Below are 20,290 nucleotides of genomic sequence, written 5' to 3'. Positions count from 1 at the left end.
ATGGGCATGACAGGGTAAATACTGTTCATCCTCCCCAGAAAACTGTGTGCAAGAATTAACTCACTAATAATTTACAGAAATTTTAGCTAAAATATCTTATAGCTTTTTTAGTATTTTTCAGATATGTAGCCCTAGAGACTTGTTAGGGTAGCAGATGTCTCCTCAACATCAAGTTAAATCTGCTAGCCTGGGAACTGTAATTGAGTTTTTCGGTTGAAGCAGCAATAGTTGTATGGTGCTACCTGCTTCAGGACTGCCTCTGTCAGGGTTTGTCTAGGCTTCTGCTTTCCCTAGACCCTTAGTCTTCAGAATCATGAATGATAAGGTTTGCCTCCTATGTTTTGGATGTGCTGAAAACTTCCTAACCCTTCCTTTGTGTGGTCAGGCTCTGCTCTCCCCAGCTGTTCTCTTTATTTGCACAGAAGCTTCTCCTGGTTTCCTGTCCTGTCCCCATGGAGTTCACAGCAGGGCGGTATACTTTGTAGCTGAATCCAGAAGCCGTGGTCCTTGTCAGCTTCCAGTCTCCCCATTCTTGCCTGGAAGACAGCCAGAATCTCAGCACAGTGTGGAGACAAAGGCATTTTAGGAAATCTGTAACCCCCAAAAAAAACATCCATGACCTTTCTTTAGGCAGGTTTCAACACAGTTTTTGCTGATCAGGCTTCATTAGAGCATCCATGCTTGCTGTTTCTTCAGAGTCATGGATCTCCTTGCCAGTGCATATTAACACAGGCAAGGGGTTATGACTTCATGTGTTGTGAATTCCAGGGTCTTAGTGATTTTGGTAATAAGAAAAAGAACTTCCAGGAAAAATGCATAATGTCAAAATAACTATAGGAATGATGGATAATATCATTTCACAGTGGGTGAATAAGAACTGGGTGCAGTGACTTTAGGGTCTCCATCCCAACCCTATGACGTGTCAGGCTCTGAGATGCAAGAGACTTAAGTTCCAAGTTCCATTTTAGTTTGTTTTTCTGGGGAGAGGTGGGGTGTGACTGCTATTTTCCAGGCTACTGCACTTGTACTAGCTTTCGAATTGAGAACCTGGAAGCTGCAGTCAAGGTAGAGCTTCAGGGAAGGGAGAGGTTAAGAAGGATTGGGAGCCCAAGGGCGTCTTGTCAGTGAGCTCTAGTTAGGAAACAGGCCTGTTTTGGCTCCTGCACTTCCTTCTCTCCCTAGAGCTCTGCCTGTCAGAAACGCCTTCCCACACACCACTGCTCTGCCACTTGCCAGAGAATTGCGGGGGAGAGGGGCTTTTCCTGTCTGTGTGCTGAGACTCAGCCAGCTCTCAGACTGTGGTTTTCTCTGGAGCCTGGAGCCCATTTGCTGTGGCTTTGTGTATTTTCCACCCAAGGAGAAACTGAGGACAAACTCAGTGAAGGGCACTGCTCCCAGGGTCACACAGAGGGCTCAGCTCTTCCCCTTATCTCCTATCGCTGACATCTAGATGCCCAATTACAAGGTTATGGTATTGCCTCTGTTCTGGGAATCCGACTGACTTGAGGAAAGACAAAGCAGAACTCCCAGCAGGTTGTTCCTTTCTGAAGAGAGTTTAGCAGTCTGCAGAGCTCCCATAGAGGAAATATTCTTCACTCCCTGCTTTGCCAGGCCATTGCTCAGCTCTCCAATGTCTCATAACATGCAGATCCTTTTGTTCCCAGTGTCACATCTCCAACATGCTTACTCTCTCACGTGCTATAGGAATAGAAATATTTTCTGTTCCCTCATATTACTGGGGATTTCCTTTTTGTCAGTGTTGGAATTAAAGTTCCTTTTTCAGAAGAAGGTACCCTAGAACTTTTCTATTATTCCAAGCACCTACACAGTTAGACCAAATAAGTAGCATTGTATCATCTTCCCCATAACATTCCTCTTTCCTAGAACTGTGTCTCAATCCTACCTCCCCCATAAAGAATAATTTAGCAAGATAATAAAGTCAGTATACTAAAATATTTACTTCTTTGTGGATGAAAGCCCACTGCAAGATTAGATTGAGGATTGGGCCTCTTTTTTTTTTTTAATCTGGAGTAGTAGAATTCTGTGGCAGTAGTGAGGTTGTCTGCCTTCCTAGAAGCTAGTCCTGGTTTCCAAGGGCATAAAATTCACTGACTTAACAATCTAACTCTTTAGGTGTGCGACTTTCCCTGGAGCCCTGGGGTTGCCTTCACCAGGCAGATATTATGCCTCACAAAAGTGTCACCCACCTCCATCAGCATTCTTAGCAATGTTCACAGAGGTAATCACCAATTACTATGGGATTTTTTTCTTTTTTTACCCAGGCTGTTTTTGCCAACTACTCACAATCCAGCACCAGTCATATATCTATGCCAGCTGGCTCTGATGCCCGCAAGACATCAAATGCCACTTCTAGTATCCAGAAGGCAGCCAGTTTGCTCAAAGTGATGCCATCCCAGAGTACAGCTCCTCAGCTGGTTCCAAAGCCTCCAACAAACCACAGACAGGCAGTGATCAAAAAGGCTGCAGCCCAGAGGATATCAAAGTAAGTTTTATCTCTTCCATCCACAACAGGGAGTTGGCACTGGTTCCCCTGAAAATGAATATTGGAGAAGAAACTGTCTACATCTGACTCGGACAGATCTTTTTAGCTGTGCTGTCCAGGATAAATCTCAGAATAATCTGAGTTGTACATTCTGAAATAAGCATTGCACTGTGTTGCAGTTGTGTGTTTCATAGGGGTATGGAAGGTAGCTGTAACAGCATACGAAGGTAAGGACATAGAAACTGTCATTCAGTAACGTAAATACAGGCTGCTGGTGCCTTTTTCAATACCCAGGGCTATTCCACCTGATTTTCAGCTGCTCTTCCAGATGAGTACAGGTCTCCTGTAGTTCTTGTGTTGTATCTGTCAGTCCCATGCAGATGTCTCAAATAACTCGAGAGCACCAATTAAGGTACATCTATGTTTAGGCACTTAAGTCACTCCCTCTGTCTAATCTTTGGTAGGGGCTAGAATCTAGAAGAGGGTGCCAAAAAAAACCCCAAAACCCAAAAAAACCAAAACAAAGCAACAAAGCGATTCAATACCTTTAACAAGATAATCTGCCTCTGAGCCAAGTTTTCCCATAAATTTAACACACCATATTGGATTTAGGCCTTCAAGCCACAAGTGTTTATTTCATTTGAAATGCTTATATTGTGCCTGATGTAATGATAGCTTTTCTCATTAACTGTAGAAATCCTTTTTTTAAATTTTAGTAAGCTTTTAGTTAAATAATGCTTGCTTTTCTAAGGTAAATGGATGGATTTGACAGTTATCTTTAAAAACAAATGCTATCTTTAGAAACAAACAAAAATATTCACCATGAAATTTTGCTTACTGATTATAAGTTTCCTTCCTTTCTATTTCTTAGTATGTCTTCTCTTTTGTGCATTATGAGAAAATCTGAGCAAGACTTCTGGGTTTTCAGCTTCTTCAACTCTCTGTTTCTCTCCTCTTAAGTGGCAGAACTGCTTTAGTCTAAATCCTTCATCAGGTTTTTCCTCATATATCCTCAGACTTGTTTCATCCTGAAAAATTGATTTAATAACTTCCTTCCTTGTACTTACTCTACAGCCAGAAGAGTTGTAAAGCTTTCAGAGCATGCTCCTGTGAGGTTTCCTGATTCTGTTTTTGCTTCCTGTTTAAGGAGAGAAGTTGTAGTTTTAGGTTACTGATGAAAGATACCTCATGAAGATGCAGTCACTGTGTGTGAATCAAATCTGGAACTGCAAGGTATATTTGAGGAACTTGGACAAAACTGCTTTGGGGAAGTTTGTGTATTTGCTGCCTGTACTCTTGCTATCTTAAGAGATAGCACACAGAGTTAATCCCCCAAAACTATTTAAAAAGAAAACAAGATGTTAGTAAATTTTGTCAGCTCAGCAAATGCAGATGTGAGCACCAGGTCTGGCAGGTATGCTCTGGTGGCTTTGCTATCTGATTTCTTTCATGTTGGGTGGCTCCTGTTAGTACAGGTGACAGGCTGTGTCAGTGGGTTTCTCTGCTGGGCAGCAGGGATGTGTATTTGAAGATGCCGGTGTGCTGTGCTCACTTCTTGGCAAAGGAAATGTTTATCCTTGTGAGATGGAATTGCAGCTCCTTGGACAGACTTTACTTTGCTGCATTTTTGTGGTTTCTGCTCTGTGACAGGCAGGAGTGTGGGAAAACCGGAAAAAGTTCAGCACCAAAAATGCACAGAAGGGGGAAAAAAAGCAAAAGATTCCTTCAGAATTTCAGAAAACTAATCCAAGTATTGAAGGCTGCAAGGAGCCGCTCCGGAAATATTTTCCAAGTTGCCTTTCAGTCTCCAGCACAAGGCTCCAAACCCATTCTTGCCATTCATGGGCTCTTGCAGTAACATTTTTTCACTTACATGGAAAACAACAGTGCCTAGCTGTATTTCCAGCACACTGAGAGCTGATAGTTTAAAAACTGCTATGTCTCAGACTAATTTAATCCATTCATTGTTGTCAGGAAAAGACCAGATACACATCTATGGAGGAGAGTGAATGGAGAAAAGGAACATGGACTAGAGGGAAAAAAGATGTCTTGCATGCTTCAGCCTGTTTTCTACAATCCCTGATAATTTGTACAGAGTATTTTCTGACACATTGTGTAGTCCGTTTTCAAAAAAGTTCAGTGGTAGAAACTCTACTGTGTGCTATAAAAATCTATTTAAGAATCTAGACAACCTTTTAATTACCTAGTTTCTCCTGATGTGCTGAATTTTTTCTGAATTTTTCTTTTGAATTCTTTTCTGAATTTTTCCTTTGTTTCAGCCTGTTGTAGCTTGTTCCTCCTTCCTGAACCCGAAACACTTTCTCATGTAAATACTTTCCATCTTTTGAATATTCTTTTACTTCTTGGGGTAACCTAATTTTGCTTAGACTTGTTGAGGTTTTGTTAACCTCAGATGGTAGTTCTACTTGCCAAGTCCTTAATTGTCTTGAATTTACTGTATTTTCTGTCGGAGTGCTTGGGCTGTCGCACCCAAAATTGTACTTTTCCGGTGAGACTACCATGTCCTTAGGTTATGACATGGCAAATATCCCTCTCCATAACATCTTTTTGGCTGCTTCATTTGTCTGTCAGGTCACTTTTGATTTGCTGTCTTCTTTTACTCCCTAATACTTCTTGGCTGTTTTTCTGGTATCTTTCCTTAAAGAGGATCTCAGGGCTATGTATTATTTAATACACGAGACTCACTGAAACTAATCCCATTCTGTTGTTAAAGCTCTCATGTCTCTTTCTCCCCCCATATATTTCAGTAAGCCAGACTATTTCTGTTTGCTCTTGCACTGCCTGGCTTTTGTTTTACATCTTAATAACGATTGTCTTTTTGAAGTTGCTTCTAGAATTTCTCCAGAGACAGCACTGTGATGACAAAACTAAAATCAACTTTGTCTCTTTGACCTACCTCCTCCTTGCATGCATTATCAGTTCTCTCCCAGCCAGCACACGTGGCTTCCAGAAAAGGAAGAAACAAGTAGAAAACCCAACTACAAACAGAACGAGATGCTAAAGATGAGCATTACTGACTAATTCAAAAACTGTCTAGTAACTTGAACACTTGCCTGGTTGAAACATAAAGGAAAAAAGTAATGGAGCAACCAGACAATTCAGTTTTGTCTTTTCAGTTCCTGGCTTCTCTTGTTTTTGTAGAAGGTGGTAGGTTGACTTTATAATGGATTGTGTCCAAAGCAGACTCCTTGCTTAAACTAACAGAGTGGAAAACTGGGGCCCATATTAAGGTGTGGAAAAAGACTGACTGGGAGAAATGATTTAGTATGCAGCTCTATGCTGAAATATAGTGCCATAAAATGGTCTCACAGGGCTCCATAGTTTTGATCAAATGTGCTTGTATCACTAATAGATAGTTTTTGAACAGCTGCTACAACAAGCTCTTTTTTCTTTCCTGGAGTCAGACTGGGTCTTTCCCACTGCTCATGTTGCCACTACTTTTGACAGGTAGTGGTTCTGTGAACCATGAAGAGACCTGCTGATATTTTGAGATAGAGATCACAGATACAGTATTTATAAGCAATGGAATGAAGCAGATCTTCCCTGCTTGCAGTATTTGGTGTATAGAGTCTTCACATTACAGATGACAGCATACAAAGAAAAAAAATACATTAGCTCAACTGTTCACAAGAGTGAACTGGTGGTAGATGAAAAATCTTTTTGCTTTTAGGAATGCCTAAGTTGTAATAAATACACATTTCTGTGCTATCATTCACATAGTAACTTCTCAGAAACCTCTCTGTGACAGTGTCAAGAAGAGTAAGGCTTTGAACAACCTGTGAACAGAACCATCAGTCAAAGAAAACATCTCAGAAAAATTGATCTGTCAATATTAGACCACTCTATATAAGGAGAGGAAATGCTAGGTAGGGAAAAGGAGCATGTTGTTCAAGATGTTATCAGAGAGAGACCAAGATCACCAAGTTTACCAGCAGTAGCCTGGGACATTACAAACTGTTGGAGATATTGATCAGCACGGCACAATCTCTTTTGCTGAACATCTCTGTAAATGTCATAACAACTCTATTCAGGAAGCCTTTCCAGATAAATACTCCTTTCAAGTCCCACCACCACAAAACAAAAATCTTTCTACTATGTCTCCTTCTGTTTTACATGGTGCCAGCAGTAGAAAGCCAAAGTTCTCTATTGTAACTAGTACAGAAATAGGGTAGAGGGGATCCATTTCTCTAGGGTTCAGGAAATCCATCCCAGATTGGGGAGGAGTTCTGACTGCAGTTGGACACAGAAGTAGCCAGCTTTTCTAGGATCCACTGGCCAAGCCTAGCAAATGTGCCAAAAGCAGATGATGATCACAGAGCGAGGCCCTGTAAAACACTATGGCTCTGTTTAGTATCCTGTCTTGCCCATGTGTGAAGTGTCTTTAGTGAGCCAGGTACATCACACACAGAAACTGAGTGCCTACTGATAAGAGGACAGGCAGCAGAACACACATCTAACGGTTACTGGAACCCCTTTGACTGTTTTGCTGCTGCTGTACTGCAGCACACTTGTTTTTTCAGCTCCCGAATATCTGGGTTAATCAGGCTGCCTGACCCTTAGACGTTTTTGGCAATAAAAGCAGTGCATCTGAGAGACATGCCTTGATTTAACACCCTGACACAGCTGGGCTCGCTAGACCTGTAGCTCATAGCCCTTGGCTAGCCTCAGATCATACGCACAGATACATATGCAGGGGTACCCCATCCAAGAACAACAAAGAGGAACAAGCTTCCCTGGCTCTGGGTCTTTACATCTGCTGCTGTATTCTTGTCAAATCTGGGCTTTTTGTGATGTGAATATGTTAGTGTCAGATCTGTCTGGTTCCAGTGGAACTTGAGATGAATCTGTAGCATCCCAGAAATAAGTTGTTAAAACAAAGGTGTTCAAAATTCAGTCAAAGAATATTTATCTTTCTTCTGTGGAAGACAATTTGCAGTCCAGGGCTGGACAGCTGAATGCTAGTCTAGTACCTAAATTAAGGAAGCCAGTATCAGTTTTGAGGAGGAGTTAGCCATATAGGAGGTAGAAAACAACAATGACAGATATTTAAATGGAGGGGACAGTTGAGACTGTTTTTGTTAGTATTGAATAAGAAATAGAGAACATAACAATGGATTGCACTGGAGAAGTGGAAGCAAAAACAACAGAGACATTGACGTTAGGAAACTGAGAAAAAGCAGTAGGATTTCAGCCAACCCAAGGAGGAAGAAAGTGGAAAGGGATTACCTCAGTTTAAACAGTGAATATGTTCTGGCACTGAAGCTTTCATCAAGACAGCACAGAGAGTATGAGGAAGTGATCTTAGCCAGGTGGGAGATCCCAGGAGCAGAGCTGAGAATGAGCTCTCAGAATGAGGTGACTGTTGAAACTGCAAGAATCAAGGTACCCATGTTGTGGGTAGGCTGAGAAGATGGGCCAGTCTGTAGAGATAAAGAAATTCTCTGGACAATAAGGTTGAAGAGTGACTGTTTCTTTCCTGTTTTGCTTTTATATTGTTGTTGTACTTGCTAGCGTTCTTGATTGCTATTTCAACTACTAGTCTTGCGTTCCACTTACAGAAGGGTGAGCTGAATTTGACTGTCAGTTGTGCTGTGTTAACCAAGTGGGCAAGCTAATTATGAGCCTGGAACCTCTATGTAAGAAGCATAAAGATCCATCTAGATTCTCAGCTTCCAGAAGGACCGTGCAATATCAGCAAAAAACCCCCCATAAATACAGATCCAAGATTCTCTCCAAGAGACAATAAACACAGAAACAGGCACCTCATTTGACAATAGCATTTCCAGTTAAGACTGACTGAAGTAAGGGATTGTGGTATGCAAATGCATCTGCATCCCTCTCCCTTCATGTATAGACTCCCATTCATTTTACTGAAATCCAGCTGAAATAAAATGCAAGGTCCCTCACAGACCTTTTAGCTGTCAGAAACACCTGGTTTCTGGCAACTTGCTGACCTTGAAGTCTGGAAGCACAAGGTTTCAGATAAAACCGTAGAAACTGCACGTGTTTAAACAGTGGATTACAATTTAAACAGCGAGTAACAGTCAGTTAGTTGTCGGGGCATCCCATGGGGATTGGAGATCATGATGCTCTTCAGGGGGAGAGTGTCCATGTTACAGCAGCTGTAACGCTGCAGAGCTGAAAGAATGAAGAAGTACTGTGGCAGAGATGAGTGTACTCACAGAAAAATCTGTAGTGGTTGGAAATTAGTTGGGCCAGAAAGAAGAACAGTAAGGACAAATCAGGAATAAAAGGATAATTGTATAGATTTTTAAGGATAAAATAGATGCTTGCAGCTGTATAGCTTGCCCTTCTCTTGTGAGTAGACCCAATTTTTCTGTAGGAGTACATGGTCTCAGTTTGGTAATGACTCTTTCTGAGTCAAAGTGCAGTTGTAGTCTACAGAGTATAGTTTTGCTGTAACTCAGGTGCTGAGATCAATGGAGAATGATTTGCATAAGATATCTGCTTGAAGAATGGCACTGGATTACTGAAAATTAGATGCATCTGTGTGTCTCAGTTTGCAAGATAAGTGAGACATCTTGGCTAAATGAGCTCTCTCTGCTGAGGCAAGATGCAAAGACTTAACTCTTTAATGTAGTATGTTTTGACAGCATGTGCATTTGTGCACAACAGTTGTTTAGTCACTTTAGTTCAAATCATGGGACTAAGATGACCACAGCATTACTAGTTGCAATGTATGTTGGTGGTCCAGTACCATTTACAATCTTCTTTATACTCCAGAATCAGCTTTCAAGGCATATGAGACAATTAAGTGTTTTAGTCACATTAAAATTTCCCTGGTGGCTTGACTGTTCATTTGTCTAGCTCTGCATTTTGGAGTCAGTTGCTGTCACTGCCTTTTTTGTACCATGTTCAGGCACAGCTTCATGGTTACAGTCCCAGTGAGATTATGTAAACTAGGGGAATTCTCTTTTTTTTTTTTTGTTTGAGAATTTCATTCTTCCTTGATATATCACTTACCTCTGTCTAATTTTATGGTTTTACCTCTTAGTTTGACCTCCACTGAAAAGCAACTGAATGGATTCCAGAACAGCCTTCACAGTGCTACACCCTGTGAGCCAGGGACATGTTCCACAGGTGAGTGACAGTGTCAAAGACTGTGAAAGTGGGGGTGGGTATGCTGGGATGCTTTCATCTTTTTCAGGAACTGGCAGGGAAAAAGCTTATCAGCAAGAAGAAACACAGCTGCCTCCTCTACATGTAGTGGTTCCTAGGTAACAGTCTGGGTTCAGCTGTGCAGGGAATTTATACCCCCTAGGATAAAAAAGACTAAACAGAAGGGAGCATAGGCTGAGTTTCATAGAGTTGGAAGACAACCCCAACCCCTCCGTTAAAATATGGCTGGGAGGGAAAAAAACCACCTTGGCTCAAGTGGTTCATTTTTGCTTTAGACTTTGGCTCAAGATGCTCTCTTGTTTAAGCTTGGCCTGTAATAAAGGACCAGGACATACTTTACATTTTTCTTTGGTCTTGCAGAAAAGCTCTTAGTGCAGAAAGACATAGCTGAGATTTGTGAATCAGCTGCATAATGAAGTCAAGTAGTAGATGTGAAAGTATCTGATAGAAGATCACTGAGAGTTACAGAATCAAATCTTTGTCTTTCCCTAGTGGCTAATTAATTCAAACAGGTTTATCTGCTGAGAAGTTCTCAGCAAATGGAGACCCAGTCATTTTTGCAGACTTATTAGCAGGTAGAGCATAGTCTTGTAAATCCATACTACCTGTGGCTCACAGTAATTTGTGATAGTGTTATGGAATATGTGGACACATTATGTTCCAGAAAACTTTGAAAAATTATGTTTCTGATCTTCTGTTTTGAAATGGAACTGTGAAAACATGGCTTAAGTGTCACTAATGTAATGATCTCTGTGTTTTCAGAGGCTGAAAGAAAAGTTTGTGGTGGGGTTCATCTCTTGGATATTTATCTCTGAAATTAAAATATGACATTTCCTTTATTTATGTCAGTGATTTTTTTGCTGATCCTCTAGCACAAACATTCAGCTAATGCGCTTAACGTACAATTCCAAACTGCCTCCCACACTTCACCACCTGCCAAAAACTTCAGTTATCCTACCAGAAATTTTATAGGGTGAATGGCCACAGTTAATATAAAACACCCTCTGGTACACTGTAACATGACAGTGTACTCTGGCATATAATGGCATTGTCCAAACAAATAAAATTATGTCAACTCTGTATTACATGTATAGTTGAATCAAAAGTTTTGGTCTAGTATAGTGAAATTTAAGTATAGTGAAATTTAAGTATATAAAGCAGGGTTACAGATACATTTAAAAGTAAATGTAAAAATGAAGTTCTCAATATATTGACAAAACTGGTTTGTTGAGTGGACTAACAAGAAAGTGTTTGTGTGCTGGATTCTGCCTTCTTTTTCACATTTTCAAGAGTACTGTTACAGTTGCCACCCTGTAATTTTAACCTTTCCAAGAGAATCTTTCCATCTCCTCTGGATACTGTTATGTGTGTCCATGATAACTGTAGGTAGCATTTTGCTATCCTTCCCCATTTCTGTGAATACCTGCACAATGCATACATGAAGATGGGTGTAGTATTAATGATGGTGTGCAACAGCCAGAGTTGGAGGAATAACTGGGGCTAGATAACAACTGTGAAGTTCAGGGTAGTCACTCCTCTGTGAGTACTTATAATCCAGTGAGAATTGAGAACTTCAGCTCCTGTTTCCTTCTGTAGAACTGGTCTAGCTGCATAGTGCTAAACTGCCCTCTCTGGAGCTGAAACAAAGGGTTAGCCTGCTATTTAACTGAGAGTATCAGGGCCTAGGTTTGGCTAGGGGTAGGCTAGTAGAACCATGGTGGGTGGGTCACTCACAGCTTCCTTGCTGCTAAAAGAGGTACACAGCTCCAAGAACAGTGCTTAATGTTGCCGTGATTAAACTAACTAGAGCAAAATGTTTGTTCTTTGAAACTGGGGAATGATATTTTCTTCAGCTTTGCACCAAGCTACTGGTATGTGTCAGAGGCTGTTGTGCCCAGTTTGTGTCTCAGAAACTACTCTGCAGTAGTAGTCCTTGCTGCAGGAACAGCTGTTTTTCTTCTTCACTCTCTCCACTGATTGCTTACACTAGGGCCTGATTTCCCCTCAGCAGCAGTTTACTTGGGGTTACTGTTTCACATGTATTTAGTGTCTTAGATACCAACTGGAGAGGTTGGACACACAAGTCATAAAGCAAATCACAGAATAAACTGCAAGCATTTAAAGACAGAAGGCTTTGAAAAGCTGCAGATATAAAAGAGGAGCCAGGCAGAACCTGTGTATAAACACATAGACACAGATGTTCAGAAATGTCTGAGAAGCTTCAATAGGCCTTCTCCTCTAACAGAGTATCTGAGAATAGTTATGGGGCGCTGTGAAGAAGCATAAAGGTGTCATGAGTGATCTTATCTCAAGCCAGGATGTTGCTCAATGGAAGAGAGAATCAGGCAGTATGGAAGCTTTTAACTAGACGGTCCAGAAGACAGTTCACTTGTGGTTAGTGCTGCAACTGTAAAATAGCAGCTATAGACACTGTTGTGCAGTGTGCTCAGGCTCTTGAGAACAGATCCTTTGAAATAAAAGGGAGCATTTCTGCAAGGTAGCTCAGGATTCTGAAACAAATCAACACTACAATGAAAGTAGCGTCATCCTCATTTCACAGAGAGGCAGAAGTTGTGGGAGCTGTCTGTCACTGATGTAATGAGAGAGAAGGCAGAGAGACTCATGACTCTATACAGACAGGAATCTAAATTTGAAAGATAGCAAATGAGGGTTATTTGTAGTGTCTGAAGAGACAGGTTCTTAGCAAAATTTGTGGAAGTTTAGCAGGATTTATTCTAATAAAGAAATACTAAGAATTACTATCTCTAGGGAACATTTAAATTGCTTGTGACCTGACTTTTCACTGAACACCCAGCTACTAGTGGGTTTTTGAAAATAGAGCCATTATCACATTCCTTTTTTTATTCTGTGTTACTTTGAGGGCCCCTCAGCATGACACTGATTGTTTCCTGTTTTGTGGAATTCAGCAATTCAGTTAGTATTGTTGAAACAGGGTGATTTTGAATTAAGGGTCCTGTAGCTTGCTGAGTAACAGCTAAGATAAGTACTGTAGCTGGTTGTTCAGGTCCAGGTTGTCTTTAGGAGCCTGTGCTTGGTATATGGAGGCTGTGCTTGAGTTTAGATGATGGTCAGGCTGGTCATTTTTGTTTTACTGTATATTTTAAGAATATAAGGTCTATGGAGGCATTTTGCCATGTTTTGCTGGATTATTTTCCTTTCCTCTCTCGCGACATTAGATAAATAGTGTGTGAATTTGTTTTCTTCAGAAAGTGAAGGTCTAGGAAAAAAAAGTCATTTTCCACCAGAAAACAATATGGTAAGAAATATCAGGGAATTTTTGTAGTTATGTGTCGATCTCAAAGTTAGAAATTGTTTCTATTGATTATTTTTCATTTTTGAAAATACTAACACAAAGGAGGTTTTGGGGAGACCAGAGGATGAAGAACGCTTTATGCAAATACATCAGCATAGTCCCAAGCAGCTTCTCTGTTCCTGAATTGGACTCTTGTCTGTAAGAGTCTGGAGATAGGAACAGTCTGAAAGTATAGTTAACTCCTCAGTGCAGCTGTAGAATAGATGCTCAAGTTGATTTTATTTGGTTTGGTTTGATATGCAAAGGTTAACAGCAACTGTTGAGTTGCTGTATGAATGACACCTGTGTTCTTTAGGCTTTTATCCTTCATTTGGTGCCAGCTTCTTTAGAGTTTGTGACATTTTTATTTTAAAAGCTTCAGAAGACAGAACACCTCTGGGGTTCTGTTTTGCTATGGCAAAAACATAATTTACTAATAAACTCTATAATTACAAACATGAATCATTAAAACTGTGCAAGACTGATGGCTCCAAACTTGACAGGACCTTCGTCTTTCCATAATCAGACTGATTAACAGTAATGCAGTTTTATTGTGCTGATGTTTATATTACTAGTGTCCACATAACTTTTCCACTGTGTCTGTTCAGAGGAGAAAAAAAAATAAGAATTAGAGGAGGTCAAAATTAATATTATGCATTTCAAGTTTGACAGTGAAGACTGCTAATTCATGCAAAGTCTTGCATCTCTACCTAGTCTGGTTGAAAACATGAGCCTAAAACAAATTTATTTGTATTTTAGTTCTCTGGAGAATACTTGAGGCAGAAAATGAGTGTCAAAACTCAGTCTGGAACTAGGATGAAACTTCTTGAGCTAGTTGGTATAGACTGGATTTTATTTCCCATGATTCTCAGTTCTGTAGCTGTGCTTAGTTGCAGGGTGATGAACAGTTGTCTGTTTATTTTAGACATTCACCTGCCCCTGTATCTGCATGAATGCCAAGTCCACAAAGTATGCAACTGTTTGAAATAAAGTGTGTTATCATCTGTAAGGGCTTAAAACTACATCCTGAACTGCAAAGAGACTAGAAGAATATGGGGGTTAATAAAATGGTTTGGATTTAGTCCATGTAGAAGATAGACTGCTATTCTTAATTTTCTAGTGATATCCTTCTTTAGGCTAAGGTGGAGAGCAGTGTCTGAATGCCATCCAAATATGATGGGTGTGTAAGTAGTGTGGTCCAGTGTGGAGCAATGAATGGAGCCTGCTTGTAAACTAGTGACAGTAACGAGCACTTTTGTACTCACTCTTCTCACCGTCTAGCACGCTCCAGATTTTTTTCATTTTACAGAAAATCTACAAGTAGACTGTATATTTCTGAAGTTTTTTATATCCAAGATTATTGTATGGACCTTCGAAACAAGGTCATGTTGTTATGTCTTGTTATTGGAGACCTGAAATTAGAGTTAGCAATGGAGGTGCTAAGTCTTGACTGACTGTTGCCTACCCACAGCTTGAACATTATTCTTGAAATGCAGCCTCCTTTAGCAGGTGTGCAAATGTACAAACTTCTAAATTGTCCTGGTCCAGGAAAAAAAAGGGCAAGTAAACACAGCAGGCATATAAACAAGACACATACAATTACTTGATATTTTTTGCCAGATCTAAACAAACAAACAAAAAAAACCATGTGGAATTTGGAGATTCTTTTATCAACGAGAATGTCTCAACTCTCCTGGAGCATAAAGGGTGGGGATGGGATGTAATATGTACTGTTACCACTGTGCATGGCCTGTGTCAGTCTTCCAGCCATTTGTTACAGTGGGGTGGAATTCCCAGCTGCCCAGCCTTGTCCAGACTTCCTCAGCTTCTGCCAGGTTCCCTGCAGCCTTGGAAAGCAGTAGATTGTTGAACACCAATGTGTTTATTTTTATGTTGTTACCACATTCCCAGGAGGAACCTTGACTATGATTTCAGCTGGTCTCACCACACTGTCCAAATCCTTCATCAGGACCAGCTGGGAATAGAAATCACTCAGGTTTCTGCACAGCACATTGCTGGTGCACTTCCTCCTTCTCAGTAATCCTGTTAATTCCAGTTTTCATTTGCCACCCTCCTGCTTTTCTGTGTTGTTGCTGTGACTGACTGCACAAATGGTCTTCAGTTCAAAAGATGACCTTCAAATGGGCACCTCAAGTAACCTCTACCTCAGACTGCTTTGAAGACCCAGGCACAAGGTATCTTGTGACACAAAAGAGCAACTTTTGATGTCACCTCCTTACTTATCCTAGTCCAGGAATGGAGTCATGATGAGCTCTTCACATAAATCCTTTCAGAACCACCTGTCTGGCTGAGAAGCTCTGGGTGGATCATTGAAGAGGGAGCTCCTGTGTGATATCCAGCACTTTGCATCAAACTTTTCTGGTGCAGTCTCTCACCCTGCATATAGCCTTTGTTAACAGCAGCTCTGTCAGTATCTCTCTGTAATGCTGTGTCCATGCAGAGAAAGGATCATTGAGAAACAGAACTAGTCCCTTTTATCATACTTTGGAAAGCTGGGCTTGAGTTGAATCCTACTATTGTGCCTCCCTTTTTGGGAGGGCAAAGAATCAGTTACAATGGAGGATATTTAGTTGCACATTTGTTCTTATAGTTATCTTCCTAAAGCCATTGTTTCTTTTAATGCATCACAAAAACATCCTGAATAATTTCTCTCTTACCCTACTGACTTCCACAGTTTTATAAAGGGAGTACACAGGAAGGGAGTAAAAATAATTTCACTTGCTTCTTTAATTGATCAGTCAGTCCCAGGTCAGATAATGACACACAAGCCTCTAGTACCAGATGGGCCTGAAGGGAAAGGAGAATGGTCAAGAGGCTTTCTTTTTACCCTTTGGAGGGGCAGGGAACCATTATCTTATGACTAACAATGAGCAAATATTGATATTTTGAATCAATACCTTTAAAATAGATCCAAGTTATCAGCAGGACATGACTATGTTTGAGTTCTCAGTAAAGTGTATGTAAGTCTCATTAAGTCTCAGCAGAGAGTAAAGTGCTGCCAGAAGCAGCATTCCAGGCCCTTTCTCAGATGATAATATCCAACTCAGCCATCACCTCTCAGATAGAACTCATGGTTGGTCACTTCTAATCATCAGAAATGACATTTATTCTTTAACTTTTGAAAGCAACCTGCCTCTCACATCTTTACTCAACCTTTTGCCTTTCTTTTGTGAAAGGAAGGGGCTTTTTCCTGTTGCTGCTGATCTCATGCCACTGAAAGGACATTCTACATCTCAGGACTCTTCCTGAGAAAGCAGGAGAAAATGAAAAGAACAGTCTTTAGAGTCAGCTTCCCTGTCTAAGAGTTAGAATTCAGCTTGAATTTTAGGAGCCTTTGCTTCTGACAAACTCAGAAGCAGGATAAGTGATGATTGCAGGCAGTTGGCATTTTTGCCTGATGGGAGGCTTGGACATTGCTTGTTCTCAGTAGTGAGGCAATGGCGAGCTGCCTGTGTTTCCTTGCTCTGTTGGAAATGTCCTTCAATATCAGGTGTGCAAAGACACAGGAGAGGTTATATAATATTTTGGCTGTTTTTGTCTCACATCTGGTCCTTTGGCATTAAGCTACCTATAGAGGGAATGACTTCGCCCATCCAAATTGGATTTTGTTTTAATCTGGCATTGTTTTATTGAAGCTAAAAATAGAAGCCAAAATGTGTGTGAATAGGCTAAAATGCGTATCTGAAGTTATGAAATGAAATGTGGGGAAGAGCCAGAGAAGAGGGAGCCACAGTGAACCAGGGAGTAGAGAGGTGAATAAGAGAAATCAGAAAGAAAGCTGTCAAGTACACAAGGGCATTAGTAGTTGGGATGAGTGTGTGGTAAGTGTCTTTAACATGGGGAGTAGGAAGGCTCATGCTGACTTCCACTGGTCAGTGAGTCTGCTCACTGCTTTTTTCACTGCAGGAAGACTTCTCTGGAATACAGTTGTATATACTGTTCATGGCATACACATCACACTCCCCATACACACTCAGACATCCACACCTCCCCACCCCCCAAGAAAATTTTCATGACTTGGAACTGCTGCTTTCCCTTGCCTGCCTGGTCCAACAAGTCAGGTTGAAATTGTGCCCAAAATATGGGGGAGGGAAGGCTGGCTTTCTGTTGTCAGCTGTCCTGGCTTGCTAGTGTCAGTCACCCATAGATATAAATAAACCCCACTTATTTATTGCCTTTCTTAGTTATACTATGTATTATTGAGAGAATGCTAGGCATCATTTTAAGATCAGAAATTCACTCTGGGATAAAAGAAAAATCTGAATTTCTGGGATAATCTTAGCTTTTCAGAGAGAAAGTTCCTGCTTTCAACACTAGATTCAGGAGACTTCAATAAAGCTGCTCAGTTCTCCCACACTTTCTGCAGGTAAGATGAAACAGTCCAAACCAGCTGTAAAAAATACTAGCATGGGCTCCTGGCCCAGTACTGTCACCTAGCCTTGTGCTTGTTTCTGTCTTATTCCTGCAGCTTGGAAGCACACTAGATTAGGTGCTGGTTTGTGAGCAAGGCTATGTACATCTGTGCTGGGAAAGTCTACATGGCAATGAATTTTAGTGTGCAGATATCTCTTAAATGACTTCATGCAACTCCTTTGATTTTCTTGTGACTCAGAATCATATCCATAAAAGGGAGGTAATCCTTTTCTTCCCACTGTGACTGTTCTGAGTTTTTGAGGTGCAGTCATAGCGTGTAAACATGTGGACAGATACTTTGACACCTCATGCAGGCAGAGAATAAAGGAGGCTCATGCTGTTGTATGTGGTGATTCACTGCAATGACTGGAGAGAATCAACCCTTAATGTTGGCTTCTGTCAGCAATGAGCTCTTTCTCTGTTCCCACTACTCTACCAGAACCTCCAAATACTCAACTGCAAGGAGGTGAAATGCTCACCAATAGCTTTGACAAACTTCAGAGTTTATATACATTCATATTTGTGAAATGATTGAATTGGCAACAAGCTCCACTCTTGATAGGAGCAAACATTTACTTGCAGACGTAGGAATGCCCCTCTCCGTGCGGAGTCCTCAAGGTACAAGAATATACAAGAACTCAAGGAAAGTGATTTTAACTCAGTTTGTGAGAAAAGACAAACTTTGTAATGCATTTCTCTAGGAATAGGAAGGCTCAAACATCTTCAAAACAGGAAAATGAGGTTGGAGTTGGCTCCTTCTCTCATGTGCCTTTGTTTCCTTAATTTCAGCATATTGCCAAGGGATACGTTTCTCGACTGGTATTCCGTCTTAATGCACATGGTTGACAGTTTGGTTCCTAATTCAGTTTTCAAACTTTCTGTACAGTGACATAGCTGGCAATTCCACTTTCTAAACATCTTTCCAGATCCTCTGTGCTCTGTGATGTTTGGCTGTATGCTGGACTTTCAAGGAGAGTGACTGTATTTTCTTTAAATATAGCAATATTTTTAATAAACATCTCTCAACAAATGTCACTCATGTTTAGGAGCAAGCTGATGTGCCAAATGCACAGGACGATCTTTACCTACTAGATTAGCTGTAAAATGCAAGCTGTCCAAAATAAACTTGGTACATTTCTAAGTGTTTTGGTTTTTTCTTTTTAGAGGGCTGTCTAAGGATGTTTAAGTAAAAGAAGTGAAGATGACATTGACATTTTCCCATAATATGCCTATATACTGCAGTATGTAGAGACTGTATCTTTATAATAATTGGGTGGGGGAGGGGCCCAAATTCCATATTCCCAATTTGTTTCTTTTTAAAGATCGACCTTTCACACCCCTAGCTCTTCTGCAGCAAGGTCCTCAGCATGTGTTGGAGTGGGGAAGTAGACTCCCATGCAAGCAAATGAGTATAAGACCCAAAGAAAGAGATAAAGCATACTGATATGGGAGAAAGATTTAGAGGAGGGTACATGTGAAGAGATGAGTCACATGAGTCAGAAGAAGGTATTCTGGTGCTTGAAAGGAATACCAAGAGTTCTTTTACACAGTAGCTTACTAAGTTAGGTTTTGTTATACTGGTCTGTGATCTCATCTATTGTGGCAGAAAGGTTGTGTGATAGGGACACCCTGGTTTCTGGTGATGGCTGAGATTTGCAGAGCAGTGCATCAGTTTTCCCCACAAAACAGTCCTCCATGATTAGTTGAAGTCTTTAAGTAAAAAAACTTTGGTTTTTTTCCCAGCTTCTGCTCGCAGAGAAGGATTAACACAGAACTCCAGGTGAGGAATCCCAAGAGTTGCTTCAAGTATGAGACAAAGGAAGAAGCAGCAGCAGTGACTTCGCACCATCACATTCCCATATCAGGCAAAAAAGAGAGAAGAGGAGGTCTTGGTGAGAGAACAACCCACTGAAAGGAGTATCTAAACATCTGTGAAGGCAGATTGTGGTGATACACCTGCAAGCTGAGATGAATGAATGCTTCTGAGAGCTTCTGCTGCTGAGTCTTTGTCCCTTCCTTCCATTTCTTCCTGATCACTAACTGTGAGATCTTCCTGTAAGACAAGACATCTTTCCTGCAGCTGTTCTTCCTAAAGTCCAGGTTTGAACATAGTCTCACTTGCTCAGCCATTTCAATCTGTTCTAGTCTGGTAATAGCCAAGATTCCATACTTTCATCACATGGCAACCATCAGCAGAGAAAAATATTAGAACATGCGACTGGAGATGTCTATGTTGGTTGCCATCTTGAATTTTGGCACAGAGCCATAGAAATTAGCAGTTTAAATAAAGTAATTTCATTTGTTTGTTTTGTTTATAATTTCAGTTATTCACACACCCAAAATATTTGCTGTTGTTATACTGGACAGGATTTTAAATCTGTCTTTGTTTCATTGTAAGATACTTTTATCCTGTGTGGCTTATTTTGTATTTTGATTTCTGTTTGTTTAGACTTTGTAAACTTTTTAAATTGGCTGATGTTTTCAGACCCAGGCTTGAACCCTAAGGCCCAGGTGGCTCTTATCAGTTGCAATAATGTCTTGGTGAAGCAGTCCAGTTAGAATTTGCCTAGTGTTGTAAAAATTAGTTTGCTTGTGTTAGAAAACAACGTCAGCAGCTGGAAATTGTATTGGAGAGAAGATCCATCCATCCCTAAAATGAACAGGAAGTGGCTTCAGCTCTGGCTCTTTGTTGGTGCCAAGTTAAAGGAAAACTCAGTATTTTGCAACTTCTGCCTTGTCCAACAGCAAGGGGTGTGATTGATAGTTCTCAAAGGTAAAAAATGTTCTATTGCTTGTATCAGAGTCTTCAGAGATGGGATTTGACATCCTGTTTGATCTCTTTTCTTACTCCACTTTCCCCTGTCTTTTGTAATTTGTAT

The 20,290-nt window shown here is 40.7% G+C and overlaps 1 protein-coding gene across 1 annotated transcript in view; it reads left to right on the top strand.

Annotated features, from left to right (window-relative positions):
- Nucleotides 1-19,646, top strand: part of TTLL5 (tubulin tyrosine ligase like 5) — a 122,479-nt gene extending 102,833 nt beyond the window's left edge. The window contains exons 32-34 of the mRNA XM_084207248.1: nt 2,283-2,503; nt 9,540-9,625; nt 19,155-19,646. Of these exons, the coding sequence (XP_084063374.1) occupies nt 2,283-2,503; nt 9,540-9,625; nt 19,155-19,195 (348 nt within the window). The 3' untranslated portion in view covers nt 19,196-19,646. The remainder of the gene's footprint in view (nt 1-2,282; nt 2,504-9,539; nt 9,626-19,154) is intronic.
- Nucleotides 19,647-20,290: the final 644 nt, after the last annotated feature.

The sequence above is a fragment of the Fringilla coelebs genome, assembly GCF_963513975.1.
Source record: "Fringilla coelebs genome assembly, chromosome: 6".
Taxonomy (NCBI): Eukaryota; Metazoa; Chordata; class Aves; order Passeriformes; family Fringillidae; genus Fringilla; species Fringilla coelebs.
Note: the sequence above shows the minus strand (reverse complement) of the source record. Positions and strands in the feature narration are given on the sequence as shown.